This window comes from Mixophyes fleayi, chromosome 7 (assembly GCF_038048845.1).
Source record: "Mixophyes fleayi isolate aMixFle1 chromosome 7, aMixFle1.hap1, whole genome shotgun sequence".
NCBI lineage: Eukaryota > Metazoa > Chordata > Amphibia > Anura > Limnodynastidae > Mixophyes > Mixophyes fleayi.
Window position 1 is genome coordinate 134,063,274 of NC_134408.1, and position 16,279 is coordinate 134,079,552.

The following is a 16,279-nucleotide window of genomic DNA, read 5'->3' on the forward strand; positions in this document are numbered from 1 at the left end:
GATGTTGCCTATAGCAACCAATCAGATTCTAGCTGTCATTTTGTAGAGTGTACTAAATAAATGATAACTAGAATCTGATTGGTTGCTATAGACAACATTGCCAGTTGATAAATTTACCCCCGTGAGTGTGCTTATAGCACTAGTCACTGTGTTAAGGCCAAAACACAACTGGCCTGCAAGAGCTATAAGGAACCCGACATTAACATCTTAACCCTATTTATGTATATGTATACATGCATGGGAATAAATTAGCAATGGATAGTAAGTGGTTTATGAGGTGAGTTTTAAAATGGTTTCTAACGATTACTGAAAATTATGGGAGTGTTCTGAACTGGTTTGATATATACCAGCTGGTTATATTTATGCAAATAAATACAAATCTAATACTATTAATATTTCAGATTTTCAGAACATATGAGTATTATCACTTGTGTAATTATTATACTGTACTCTGGAATGTGTGAGCAGCACGTGACAATAGATTAAGCAGGGCAAGATATACGATACCACAGTACAGCACTTATTAATGTACAAGGTAGAATGTAGAAACACAGGTTTCAGTATTGTATAATGGGCAGGTGAGCCTCATAGTGGTCACATGACCTGCACCTCTGCTATGGAGCAGTAACAAACACTATACCCAATCAGCTAATAATCTGATACATAATGCGTAGGACACAGGGATATAAGGATATATTCTCATGGTTCTGTAGAACTGACGACCATATTCACAAACATAGTTGGGTAAAAAATATTTCAAGCTGTCCCGCAGAACCCACAGTCCCAATCGTTGGTTCCACAATCACAGTGTAATCATCACTTCGCTCCAGGTTGCTATTTTTCAAACTTCTAATGACAATAGTTAACTTGCTGGGACTTTGAAACTTAGAGGAGGTGTGATTATGTGGCCAGAGGTGGGAGAGACACAGAACTCTCATGTGGCCTTCTGGCATCAGGATCGTCTTTCCGACTGGGCACGATGGGCATGTGCCCGGGGGGCGAGCGGACAAGGGGGCCCGAGGAGGACTCCTATAAAAACAAACAAAAAAACTTACCTTTTGCGGTCACCTGATCTTTCAGGTGACGATCCGGCTCACTCCCTGGTCCCCTCTTCCGTGATGCGCTCACAGTGAATGTCGGACGTGATGTCATTTCGCCCGACAATCACTGCGAGCACAGCAAGGAGGAGCGCAAAACAGCGATGAAGAACAGAAGAGGATTCGACTAATATATATATATATATATATATATATATATATATATATATATATATATGGGCCCTGGTGCACTGCTTTGCCCGGAGGCCCATAATCTTGTTAAGATGGCCCTGACTGGCATATCCGGCCCTCCTGGGTGGGGGCCCAATTTCTTCAAGGGCCCGAACAGTGCAGTGAGAGGTGGCCAAAGCTGGAAAGGAGGTTAAGGGGGCAGAGAATATTTTGTTTTTAAATATTGCTAAAAAATGTCATTAGCCCTTGAGGCACTTAGTGTGTCATGCTTCAGTGATATCATTACTTTCTAGCAATTAACATATGAACATGAAAACTGGTTCCGTCCATAAAATGGCTGCTTCCAGTGTGTGATTTTGATGGGTACACTTTAAGGAAGCTGCTGCATATTACAACGATTCTAAAGCAATGACAAGGAGAAACTGGCTGAAATCTAATTATCAGCTCTGAGTGACCTTGGAAAAAAGTCACTTAATCTCCCAATGTCCCCAATACCATAACTAACTATAAACTTGAGTGTTTTTGGTACAACAAAACAAGGTTGACCTGCCCAGTAATTTTCTATGGGGGAAAACCCATTTATCACTACACGAACATGCAAATGATCTCAACAGTCACACAACCATATAACTTCCAAACCACTAATCTGCAAAATATCTTAGCTAAATATCATACCTGTTTACTGGCATCGCATGAGTCAATGACCACACTAGAGTTTTCTAAAGAAAGGCATTTGTTCAATGCAGTATTTATAATCTAAAATAGAAAAAAATGAACAATTAAAAGTTTTACACATATCACCTGTACAATAAAGATAGGATCTTACTGATTAAACAAAGTTGTACTCTGGTGCACTCTAGTGGTAAAGTCTGAGAAATTCAGGTTGTAAAAATGAGCAAACTGCAGAGAACAGGTGATTTGCAGATGTTCTTTGCTCTAATTGTGCACAAATGCGTCTATCTGTCCGCCTTATGCTTAAACAGATGCCCTCCGATGTTGCAGATTTGGAAACCGCTACTTATCAATCAAAATCAATCAATTTGCAGAACTGCACGTCCGAGTGGAAACGGACCACCTTCTTCATTAGTCTCCGTGGATGTGCAGAAAAAATATTTGTTTGTTTTCAGGAAGAAAAATGTTCTCCACCCCTATAAATTCATGTTCTCCACCCTTTGACTCTCATTTAAATACTCTTGTTGTGGATGCAAAAAGCCCACGAACAACAACGAACATCCCCAATCTGTCTAGTTCCTCCCATACTACCTCTGCGCTATCACTATGTTCTTGTAATCTATAATATTTGCATTGTGTCAATACCGACGCAATTGGTATTTGCACTATGGAAGCTGTTAAAATACAGCAATCGGTTTTCTTTTTTTACTACCCAATTGTAAAGCGCTACATTAATGTTCATGGTGATGATGATGATGATATGAGCATCCACAATGCATATAAGCATAGGAAAGTCATTTTGTGTCAATAACATATTTTAGAAATGTAAAAGCTTTAACAGTAAAATATAAGTGAAAAGAAATCTAAGCTTCCACTGTTACATGGTCACAGGGGACACAGAGGGATTTGATTCAATTTATTTGAATCTTAAAGCTGCACTACCACTTAGGAAGATATTTCCCTAAGGTGCCCCATCACGTCTCGCTTCAGCCCAAGGGCTGCAGCATGAATCTGATTTTCTCTGGGACCGGACGGTTCTAGAAGACAGAAACGGTAAATCAATACAGCACACCGTCTTTAAATGGCAGCTTCTCTGCCTTTTGGATAAGATTAGGAGTAGATGCCTAGGTACGCAGGGAGGCTTAAAGGTGCCAACTGTAGGTGATGGGCCGTTACCTGGTCATTAGGCTCGCTGCCTGAAGCCCCAGGTGCTGTGTGCCCCCTGGGGGGTGTCCAAAAATGCACTGGTGATGGAGCACCCCCATGCACAGAGTAAGGCACATTGCACTGAAGCACGTTTGAAGGTAAGCGGCACCGTTTTTATTTTGGGGGGGGGGTGGAAGGTAGGACCCTTATGGACCACCATGGTACTCATGTCATTGAATGCCCCCCCCATACAGGGGGAATAAGACTCCAGCCTCAGAGGAAGGCTTCGGCTGACCCCTGGAAAAAGGGGCTCACTTGAGCCTTGCATCGAAGGTGGGCCTGAAGACCCTTGTCCCTCTCGCCGTCTTTTGTCTCCTAGGGGATGTGGAGGAACAGGGTCCTTCTCCTTTTGGAGAGGGCCCAATTGAGCAAGCCCCCATGCGCACATATATATATATATATATATATATATATATATATATATATATATATATATATATATATATATATATATATATATATATATACACACTTTGAAAAAAAAAGGAATCGAATTACCCAATAAATCTTCTGTGCCACTGGTAAACATATGTATAACAATGTTCTATAGTCTGAACATGGTATGGCTTCAATGGACGTCAATGGAGAGGCCTAACGGTCAATCAAATGATTTCTATAGGCAGAAACAGTGATCATCTGATACTGAACTAGACTAGACCCTGCACGCCATTAACCATCAGACTTAGGTTCATTTTCTGAGCTGATACTTACCACTCCAGTGGCCTTGACCAGTGGGGCCTCCAGATCTGGAAACACGTTGTCTAAGTACCATTTAAAATTTTTGCACTGCAGCCTGTTCCTAAGCTCCTTCTGCTCGCTCAGGTCCCCGATGTTTGGAATCTCCTGTAGGAGGTGATAACCGTGACCATAGAAAAGCTCCTTATATTCATCCAGCCAGACTTCGGCCACGCGAGCCAGGTTCCTCTCTACCGTTTTCACCCGGTCCTTGGGAAAAGAGTACGGGTTGTCGTTCCTGAAGATGTGGCCCACTCTGGAGCAAGGGATGATCTCAATTTCTCCTCCACACATCCAAACCTAAGGATATAGGATATACTTATTCAGGGTAATATTGGTCTACTATATACTTGAGACAGACCAACAGGGTACATACAATGTTTTACTTTTGTTAGGAATACCTTAAATGATATTTCCATATTTTCTCCTCCCCAAACATCTAGACCGGGATCATATGTACCAAGTTCATAGAAATATTTCTTATCAATGGAAAATAGTCCCCCGGCCATGACTGGACACCTGAAACATTCAAAACAGAAAAAATAACAGCATAAATGATACAGTAATATAATGTAGCTGCATAATAAAGATAACCCATAACTGAAAAATACATAAACAAATTATATGTATGAACTTTATTTCATATAAAAGGTGAGGTTTACACCCAATCTTCCCAAACCAGGTTTACAGCACTCTGTGCTGCTGTTAATGGTTAGATGCTGACCCACCTCTTCCTATGTTAAACTTGTCTACACATGGATACACGAGGGTTAAATACTTTGGGCTGTTGCTAACATTCTAATGCTCGGATTGGCTACACCTTAGTTCCACCCCCGTCCACTATATACAGAGACCACCCTGTTGTTTGCTTGAGGTTATAACTGTTCTGGAGCTGTCAGTGGGAACAGTGGGTAGCTGTGTAGTCCCCACTATTTGCCAAGGGACACAGGACACGATTTGAGAGCAATGGGCTTTTTATATTTATAAACAACCCCCCCTCCCCCTAAAAGCACACATAGAATCTATTTATGAAGCCTGCTGCAAATTACTTTGGTTTTGAACTGGAGTACCTGCATTGTCCATCTAGGACATTTCTCTGTACTATTCTCAGCTCTCGGAAGATGTTCCCAAACTAGGGGCCTGATTCATTAGGGATCTTAAATGAAGAGGTATCTTATTTCAGTCTCCTGGACAAAACCATGTTACAATGCAAGGGGTGCAAACTAGTTTTCTGTTTTGCACATAAGTTAAATACTGACTGTTTTTTCTACAAATAAATCAATTTTATTTATAACTATGAACCCTCTGACCAAAATGCCCCTCAATTTAATCAGTTGTCCGCCAATCGTGACCACAGGTATGTATGTGCACCTATAATCGGGTCAGCTCTTGGCCATTATTGGGCTCAGTACAAAGATGTTAATAACTACAAATATTTGTATGTCTTCAGATCACCTTGGACAAGCAACTCTCTTACAACAAGGTGATTCTCCTCTTTAAAACAAGGGTCTTTATTGTCCTAGGATACCAGGGGCTAAAATACAAAGAATATTGTGGTTTCATGGGGGCATCCCTCCCGGTCTGGTGGGCCGAAGGCAAATTCCCTTTTTGCATTTATTAAAAAGGCTCTGCCTGTAATGTAAGCTCCACCCTTATCAGGACTCATTAGTAAAGGATGGTTTCCAGTATTGGAATGTTCAGATACTTCTGTTCTCAGAACACATCATCATATTTTTGTGGGTAGGATAAAATGATTATGAATCTTGCTTACCGTATTGGATGCATTTCTGTTATTTTCTTTTCCTGAAGTACTTCCCTAGGGATCGGCTTCCAACCGAAATTCATTGGCCATGAAAAAATACCTCTCTGGAAGTTGTCCACTGTCATGTAGCTGGATATAAACGGAACAGCGACAGCATAAGCATCGGATAACCATGAGCTTGACAAGATTTCTATTGTGAAAGTGGATCTATATTATATACAGCACTGGGCAGTATGCATTGAAGCTGTTGCAAATTGTGCTATTTTCTGGGGGACAATAATGGCACTTTTATGGCAAGGGAACAATACTCCGAGTATAAGCTGTACAGAACTGTGATAATTTACCATGGCAGCTAAAAGTCAGGGAGTGGTGAAATTGCACAGCAGACGGGTGATGGAGAGTTTAATGCTTTTAAAGGACATTACAAAACATATTTCTTATTAAAAATAGAAGACATTATTTGATTTTAGATTGTACTACACCATAGTGGAGGCAGCCATGTGTTTCTGAAAAAAATTTTTTGTGAGATTGCAGACAGGGCGCCAAGAGTAACCTCTGACCCTGATGTGGCCACTTCCTGTGAGCCCATCTCCTAGGTTGTGAGCGTAGTCTTGTCAGCAGCAGATGATATTTGTAGGGGGGTGTAAGTGACTGGATCAATAGCTTCCTAGTCACTTTCTGCCACCCACAATGCGGCTCAGACGGGGCCATGAATAAGTCTTGGCACCCCTGAATGTAGCCTATGAACTTAATAGGAACTTACTACATCACTGAGTATCTTCTAGGCAGCCATTTTGTATTCCCCAGCCTATCAACTAACTAGTGCATTGATGTTCAGCTCACTTAAATGGCTGCAACCATCGTTTGTAAGCGACAGCTGAACCTTACGCTTACTTTGTGTCTCATGCCTCAATGATATCACTAGTTCCTAGTCAGTTAATTGGCTGCATTCTAATGAATATTAATTTAGCTTACAAAATGGCTGCCAGCACTATGCAAGTGACTGATTTAATAAAGAGCAATATTGCATAGGAGCCTTGCACAAGGTATCTCCGTGGGATGTTCAGTGATAAAATCTTTGTTTATTTTTGCTGGTACCTCAGAGAGATGTGAGCAAAAATAAGCGCAGATTTATGTACCATAATTACCAGTACAGCGAGCATAACACCTCACGCTTAATTAAATCATCCCTTAAGAGTCGTTCTTGCGAAATACAATAAAAATGTTCTTATATGTAAGATATCTTCTATTGAAAATATGTTTTGTAAAAGCAAGTAAGTGTTCTACCATTTTCCATGATAAATAGTCCGAGTTATTAATTATTATAGATGAGTAATATGTCCATTTACGTTATGTTGCCATGTTGAAATAGAATCTTTTAAAGTGCTTGTGTTCCCTTAGAATAATCAGTTGTTAGGATAATTGTTATACAGACCTTTTAGTTGATTTATAAATCTTATTTAGTTTCATTAGAGAAACAAATATTAAACAAAAAAAAAAAGAAGAAAATTAAACATTACCTCATGTCCTTATCACTAATTACTTCAATTACTGGGCAAGCCACTTTCTTTCTGTTTATTCGAACTTGTTCCAGGAGAGGTTCAAGCCATCCAACATTGCACTCTACGTGCGAGTCCAGGAATGTCAAAACATCCCCTACAAGAATCAAAGATTATTAGACCGCACCGATACCACTTATAGACTAAATCATGAATTATCTGCCCTAAATGGCCCAGACTATGGACTGTCTGTTATTCCCTATTGCTATAAGTGGTCTGTGCCTAAGTAGTACATCACAAGGCCGTGAAGTTTATTGCATTTTTGCCGGGAATAGCTGTTTTAGAATGATAATTCTGCCAAGCACATCTTATATTGTCTCTTTGGGACAGATAATGTAGGGCTTTCTTTTAATTTGGCTACATTGTAAATAGCTTTTTTCAACTGATGAACATTATATAGGAAAAAATAGGAGAATAACAATTAAGAAAAAATGCACTTTTTTCATTCTTCAAATATTTACTATCACAAGATGAATTCAACTAACGAAATATTGCAATCTGTATTCTGTGACTTGTACCGTTCACATGGATGTGCCCTTTAGAGCAGTGTTTCTGAACTCCAGTCCTCAGGACCCACTAACAGTGCAGGATTACCAGGTGACCAGTGAAATAATTATACCACCTGCTACAATGTGTCAGTCAGTAATGACTACACCTGTGCTCCAGCAAGGAAATGTGGAAAACATGTACTGCTAGGGGGTCCTGAGGACTGGAGTTGAGAAACACTTCTTTAGTGGATGTTTGGTGTCTGTTGACGTCCACAATAAAATGTATATGCAAAATGTATTTGTATGTGCACTTTTTTCCACTTTTTGTTTGTATTTGTTTTTTACTATAATATTTACATTTTTTATCCTTTTAATTTTCGACTTCTCTTTATTTTGTATTAAGTTTTACCTGCCACAGCATAGTATTATTAACTTACAATACCAGAGGCTGAGACGACATAGGCATCCCAGTCTAAGACACAACTCATCGAGCTCCTAAGCTGTGGCCAATAGCTGCAGCTTAGAACATTGGGATAATGTCATGTGACTTAGGAGGTACCTCTGGGACCTCCTAACGGTGCTGATGGCAGGGAAAAGTGTATAAGAGAATTCAAATTAAACACGGTTTGATACTAGAGGAAAAGTCCTGCATTATCATTCACAACTATATATGTAAAAGTTCCCTGACAAGAGCTGACATTTTAAGTAACCATCATATCTTCTTTACTGCAAGTTTTTATCCTTTAATCTGCCATTAAAGGGACCAAAATCTTTTCCTGTAGAATACTTTAAAATGGTTAGTGATAGGACGTCTGATTTGTGATGTATAATAAAGCCTATCATAGGAAATATTTTTTCAGCTCCTTATAAATTTTTATTTGTATAAGGTTCTTTCTACTCCGACAATTGCTGACACATTATACTAGATATATAATAACCATACAGGGGCGTAACAATAGCAATAGTAGGCCCTGTGTTTGCTACAGGACACGGGAAATTCCAGGTCCCTAAAGCTAAAAGTATGCGGTAACTTCCACACCCATGTATACTAGCCTAGGGAACTCTGTGCTTTTACACTTGTGAGTCTGTTTTACTGCACATAGCAGCAGAATAAGTGCCCTGTTCCTGACATACAACATTCACAGAACAAATCATTGTTAATGTGTCAGATGTACAGAGCTTACACTCCCAGCTATGGGCAGGAGAGACTCCCAAATTCCAGGTTTGTCTCCTGGTCATTTTGGCCTTGCCCATGAATAAACATGGCTACCATAAGCCCCCGTATGCGGTTAACCCACTGACTGGTGTTCCCGTCGGTTTTAGTGGGAAGACTAAGATCGATGCCCCTTCAACACTTGGGTCTATGGGGGTCCTTTATTCTTAGCTATGCCCCTCTCCCCGTATTATCAGGGTGTAGTTCATTGTGCCAGTGATTGCCAGGGAAGGAAGATCGGATCCTTTACAAATATCCTAATGTGCTGCTAGACTTTTTATTTAGAGCCTTTGTTTTCTGTGTGTGTATTAAATTGCTGTAGTCTATGAAATTGCTATTCTGTTTATTTGTTATTTTTCAGTATAGATTATTTAGCAAACATTCTGCTCCTTTTGCAACATTCTAGCAAAGATTATCTTTACTAAAAACACCAGAATGCGCTTTCGCTATTGAGCAATACAGTGTTTGGAAGTAATTCTCCTAGTGGCTAATGCACTGATGTCTTTCCACCATTTCTGCACTTTATTAATGTATCACAATTTGCACTTTTATTATGCTCCACTTATATAGATTTCACTTTGGGTTCAGTTCCAAAATACCACTCAATAATATTGAAGTCGGATTATTTTCATCCTAAACATAAAATTAATCAGAAAAAAATCTGATGCAGAATTTCAGTAGATTCTGAGCACATCCCTGGATTAAATTGATATATTTAAGATTTCAAAGTCATGCTGGACCACATGCACCCCCAAATGCTAAAACAAACAATTTCTAAAAACAGCCCCAAGAAACAAAAAGCAAAGTGTTGTTGTTACCTGTTGCAACATTTGCACCAGCAAGCCTGGCTCGAATTAACCCATGCCTTTCCTTTAAATGAAGAACTCGGACCTTAGGAAATTTCACTATGAAGTTATCCAAGTCGTCCTTGAGGTAGGCTAAACAAAGCAAGGGACAGAGTAGAATAAGAAAAACGTCAGGACGTAATTACGGCTCTAACTGAACAATGAGTAATTGACTTTCAAATACTCCCATGAATTAATGTCAAGTTGCCCTTCACAAAACACAGAGAGCAGAAAAAAAAACACAAAAACAGATGTGGTGGGTGGAAAACACTTTCACTAACATATCACAGAGAGTAAGAAGAGATCATATGAGTTTAATACATCTTGCAGAACTGCAGTACAGTCATAGTGGTAGATTTACTAAACCTTCTGAAAAGTAAATATGGAGGTGTTGCCCATAGCAACCAATCAACTTCTAGCTATCATTTATCTAGTATATACAAGAAAATGATGGCTATAACCTGAATGGTTGCTATAGGCAACACCTCCAGTGTTCTGTTTTAGAAGGTCTAGTAAATCTACTTCATAGTGTTCTGCTGGGGTTTGAACCCGGGACCACTGTGATTAATTGTTGGCTCCTTAGACTCTAGGTCAGGCTTGGCTAACCTGTGGCACTCCAGGTGTTGTGAAACTACAAATCCCAGCACACCCTTCCAGAAATAAGCTGCTATATATTGGCAAAGCATGCTGGGGCTTGTAGTTTCACAACACCTGAAGTGTCACAGGTTAGCCAAGCCTGCTATAGGTTATTAGGGCAGGAGCTGTGGTGTTTCTCTCCTCATGTAATGAGATACCAGCAACCTCCAGCAGTATATAAATGATCCAGCAACTGGAGGCTGAGAAGCATTTTGTGGTCAGTCCCTGAGTCCAGTGCTGCATCTTAGTTCCAATCCTGTCCTTGTGCCTTCTGGTGTCCAAGTATTCTGTTTTCCCTGCCCCATTGTTGAGCCTGTGCCTGCCCTGCTCTGTTATTGTTGCTACTGTCTCTGGTTCTCTATTATCCTCTCCTGTGGTTCTGATGTCCCTATTGTTATTCCAAGTGCTGGGGGCAGTTAAATACCTTACCCACCTCTGTTGGGAAAGGCGACTGCTATAGACTCAGGACCATGCTGAGATCAGGAATTCTTATCCACTAGAGGTTTGACTGACAGGTTCTTCCCCTCCCTTATATTATTGTTGCCTCAATCTTATTTAATGTACTTTGTGTCTATATGTCAGATTTATTAAAGGGTCCAAAGCCCTACTGGTGGTGAAGACATGTATTTTACTCAACTACGGACTTGTATCTCATTGCATCCAATACAACATAGAGCTACTGCCGGCATGGGTAAGCCTATTTATCAAGTATTGTGGCGGCACTTATATCGCTGCAATACTGGTTCTGTTATTAATGGCGATAATATGAGAGAATGAAACTTCTAAACTATATATATATATATATATATATATATATATATATATATATATATATATATATATATATATATATATATATATAAAGACTGGCCAGGCAAAACAGTAGGTCAACCCTTACTGAGGGGGGCTAGTACTGCCCAGCCACCCCAGAGATAAGGATTTTTTTATTGCTGTAATAAGTGGTGATATAAAATTCATCATTATCACTGTAGAGAGTTGTCCATTGGTATATATCTCCCTATGTCCTGTTTGCTTTTATTTGAGTCCTATGGGTATATTTACTAAACGGCGGGTTGGATGTTGGAGATGTTGACTGTAGCAACCAATCAGATTCTAGCTGTCATTTTGGAGAATGTAATAAATAAATTATAAGTAGAATCTGATTGGTTGCTATAGGCAACATCTCCACTTTTTCAAACCCGCAGCTTGATAAATTTACCCCCTGGAATTGACCCCAGTCAATCTGACTACTATGGTTTGACCCTTAGATATGATACTAGTTGCTGCAGACTCGTCTGACTATTCTCTTGCTGTGACACCTTGCCTCGGTTACTGTGTATGTTTACTTGATATGTCCATAAATCATAAACTCTTCCTGTATAATCTCCCAACCTCCCCATTGTGTCCATTTCTGTCATTCCTGCCCCCAGTCTTGTCTAATAGTCTTTGCTGTATTTGTGTCCTGTTGATGTTTTAATTTGAATCCTGGTACTTATATATCATCATCAGCAGCAGCTATTTATATAGCACCACTGATTCCGCAGCGCTGTACAGAGAACTCATTCACATCAGTCCCTGCCCCATTGGAGCTTACAGTCTAAATGCCCTAACATACACACACACACACACATACACACACACACACACACACACACACACACAGAGACTTGGGTCAATTTGTAAGCAACCAATTAACCTACCAGTATGTTTTTGGAGTGTGGGAGGAAACCGGAGCACCTGGAGGAAACCTATGCAAACACGGGGAGAACATACAAACTCCACACAGATAAGGCCATGGTCAGGAATCGAACTAATGAACCCAGTGCTTCCACTCCCAACTCCTGGCCTGTCTGACTCTTGTTGTGACTCCTTCCAGTGGTCAGTCCATCAGTCCTTCTAAATCCATAAATTCTAAATCCTCTTTGCGCAATCTCCCAACCTTCCCATCCCATCCATTAAGGTTACTTCTACCTCAGGTAATAATCTGCAATCCCCAGTTTAAAAAAATAAATATATAGGGATCGAAACAGACACAAATACTTCCAGGGTCACATCTTAAAAACCAGAAGAACCCTGGCAGTTATAGCAGAGATGTAATTACAATTCTCACTCTTAGTTAGACCCGAGAGACTGCAGGTATGGTTATTACTGTGTTTCACAACTCACAACTGCCAATGGATATACTGTATAACAAGAGATGACATTAACAATTGTCCTCTAACAGGTTTATTAAGGGCAGAGTTCAAACACAAGACACGAGCTGTAACTAGTTATAACATGTTATAAATTAGCTTTTATTGGTCTAACTTACACTAGAACACTCATAAGTAACTTTGTACACCACATGGGCAGCCCTGTAACCTTTGCAAGATATACTACCCTTAATCTTACTAATAAGTTTATAATAACACTACTTTTAATCAAAGACAAAGGCACATGTCTAGAACAACATAAGAACAGTCATTTTAAACTAGTGCTGCAAGCTGTAACTAACAAATCTGACAATAAAGCATACTTGCCAATTCTCCCGGAATGTCCGGGAGACTCCCGAATACGGGTAGGTCTCCCAGTCCCCCGGGAGAGCAGGCAAATATCCCGCATATGGCATCTTGCTCATTAAAATGACGTGATTCGCGTCATTTTGGCCCCGCCCCATGACAAAACCAGCATTTTGGCGAGGGGCGGAGCCACGGCGCGAATTAACGCGTCCTGCCCTCCCACCGACCACACACCCCTACCTGGGATCTCCCGGAATTAACTTACAAAAGGTTGGTAAGTATGCAATAAAGCAGGAAGCAGCTGGGGGCCGCAAGTGATGGCACAGGGGGCCACGTATAGCACAGGGGCCACCTGTTACAATCACAGCACTAGAATGACCAATAAATCTTGTTGCTATGGGTTACAGCTCATATGTGATCTCTGCACTATGTTGTTGGATAAATCTCTCTATGAGACTCTAACTCATGGTCATCTTTCTCTCTCCACTAGTTAGCGGTCTATGACGTTACATTGTACAACACTCACTGCACCTTTTGTGCTGAAGTCATCCACCAGAATGATCTCTTTAATAAGATGAGCTGGAGACCGGTTGAGGACACTGAAAACAGAGCGGATGAGCGTGGACCACACCTCGTCCACGAAACAGATGATGACGCTGGTGTTAGGGAGATCGTCGTGGACAAGTTGGTCTGAACACCTGAAAGCAAACATACAATGGGTTACTAAGGACAACGCCACCATATTTATCTATTATAAAAAGGGCAGCACGGTGGCTCAGTGGTTAGCACTTCTGCCTCACAGCGCTGGGGTCATGAGTTTGATTCCTGACCATGGTCTTATCTGTGTGGAGTTTGCGTGGGTTTTCTGGTTTCCTCCCACATTCCAAAAACATACTGGTAGGTTAATTGGCTGCTATCAAAATTGACCCTTGTCTCTTTCTGTCTGTGTGTGAGTGTGATTAGAGAATTTAGACTGTAAGCTCCAATGGGGCAGGGACTGATGTGAGTGAGTTCTCTGTCCAGTGCTGCGGAATTAGTGGCACTATATAAATAAATTATGATGATGATTATAATCTTTAATATAATATCAAATATTAAACTGAATGAATAACAATTATTTCAGTAAATGAATCAATTCCAACAGAAATAAAATGGACATACCACTGACAGTTATTTAATAGTAGCAGGGATATCTGATAAATTACTTAATGGAGCCAAATTAATAACATGGCATACCTCCCACAATTTACACAAGCCAAATCATGACAAAATACGCCACACCCCAATCCATGCAAGATACACCCCCAATTCCCACGAAACACACCCTAATCCATTCAACCGCACACACTTTCTTAGGGGCCCTGCCCACTTCCCTGCAAGCACCGCCCCTTTGAGGGCCCACAAATCACAACCCAACCATCTATATCAGTACAGTTGTGACGGATAACATGATGCAATGTGCACCAATGTATATCTCCGTATTTTGGCAGAAAGAGGTGCGGCCTTGAATGATGTGGGTGGGAATTTGGGCATAAGTGGGCGTGTCATGGGTGGGTCAGAGGCCTGGCTGATTTGTGTCCTGAATTTTTTTTTTACAATTTTTGGAGGTATCTAAATGTGCTGAAACTCATAGCAGTCAATCACACATTCGCTTTCATGTATTAAATCTGTGCTTGTCACATTATAAAACCTAATAGAACCATTATCCCTTTCGTTAAATAGGCCCCTATATGTAAATATTGAGCAAAACTAAACTTATTAATTTTCCCAATAACCTTAGGGACTAAACTGTTTCATACATTCACTGCATATAAAACCAACACTACAATACATTTACAAAAATATCCAATAATAGCTTTAGTATTAGCTGTAGGCATGGTTTGACATATTAGAATTTAAGGCATGGTTACACTGCATAGGATCACACAAGGTCATATACTAATGCTTTAAAAAAAAAAAAAAGGAAAACTATAGCTAAATATTTGTTGTTTTCTGTGAAAGACGCTCGTGTAGCTTTTACAGATCAACATGAAAGTGTCTATCACGTGTCAGAACTCAAGTTATGTGACATAGGATTGTGTTGCACCTGCAATTCATCTCTCTATGACGATAATAAAAGACAGCAAAGGTCATTTATGAATGTGTAAATGTGTAGAGCATTTGTATTTCTGTATAATGCATACTTGCCAACTTTTCCTCATTGGCTTCAGGGAGACCCGAGGCAGGTGGGCGTGTCTGGACAGGGCTTGACAAATCGTATCATTTTGGCCCCGCCCCCTAAACGATTGTTACAATTTTGGCCAATTACAGCAGGGTTCAGAGCTAAGATGATGCGATATTTGTATCATTAAGCCCTGCCCTCCACCACTTATCTATTGCTGGGACAACAACCGGGAGGTTGCCCTGCTCTCCCGGGAGCCTGGGAGGTCAACCAGAAATGCGGGAGTCTCCCAGACATTTAGGGAGAGTAGGCAATTATACGTTAAAGAAAAGCAGCTAATGAATTTCTAGAGACTGAAGTGTCTTTTACATTTCTGTCTTCATTTCTGAAGTTATGTTGTCTTACCTGTCAGTCGTTGATTAAATCTTGGTCTCCATGAAAATGGCCACCTCCATAGGCATCAATATATGGACATAGGACACAATTTCTGAACTGTGTCATCATGCCACAGATGGCGAAGCCAACCACGTCTTGTACTGGCTCAGCATCAGGGAGAATGCCAGACTCTTCAGGGAGTGAGGGAGATCACCCCTATTTCAGGGAGTCTCCCTGACATTCAGGGAGAGTTGGCAAGTATGGTATAATGTCCTCCTAGCACAGTCACAGGTATTTGGTACAGCCACCAGAAATCAACCTGCGTCTAAATTTGTGGACCTGTTAGTCCACAAATGACCGAAAATGCACACAATGCAGAGAGTTAAAACCGTGAATATTGGTTCAAGCCACAATATAGCTGCAGGGGACAAGTGTGCTTTAAATCTGTAATACAAATCAAAATTCTATTCTGAAGATGACTACTCTCTGGGCAGCTCAAGGTACTCCCATTGTTGTAGATCTAGAGATTGTTTGGCCTTTGTATACAGCAGCTACAAGGAGTTGCCTCTCGCAGTAGGTGTGATTGGATGTGTCACCATACACTGAAGTCACCGTGACGTCATACAATGTGAGTGATAAGGCTGTGGTTTGGATTTACGTGACGCAGATATGTACTGAGTCATACTGAAAATATTAACCATAGGTACCAGATATATAAAGGCGTTACATGCAGAGACAATATGAGATACAATAGATCAAATTAAGCAATGACCTGATGCACACAAACATGAGGTAATCACATTTTCCACAAGGTAGAAATGTACATGCACACAGGTTATAACAGTCACGGGTAACGCATGTATGTAGAAATGGCGCAAAGAAATAAGCATGTATATAGTT

The 16,279-nt window shown here is 40.4% G+C and overlaps 1 protein-coding gene across 1 annotated transcript in view; it reads right to left on the reverse strand.

Annotated features, from left to right (window-relative positions):
- GALNT5 (polypeptide N-acetylgalactosaminyltransferase 5) overlaps positions 1–16,279 on the reverse strand; it is a 38,462-nt gene that overhangs the window by 11,072 nt on the left and 11,111 nt on the right. The window contains exons 2-8 of the mRNA XM_075180844.1: positions 13,375–13,541; positions 9,683–9,802; positions 7,125–7,260; positions 5,614–5,733; positions 4,244–4,361; positions 3,819–4,142; positions 1,905–1,985 (exon numbers count right to left, since the gene is read on the reverse strand). Coding sequence (XP_075036945.1) covers positions 1,905–1,985; positions 3,819–4,142; positions 4,244–4,361; positions 5,614–5,733; positions 7,125–7,260; positions 9,683–9,802; positions 13,375–13,541 — 1,066 coding nt within the window. The remainder of the gene's footprint in view (positions 1–1,904; positions 1,986–3,818; positions 4,143–4,243; positions 4,362–5,613; positions 5,734–7,124; positions 7,261–9,682; positions 9,803–13,374; positions 13,542–16,279) is intronic.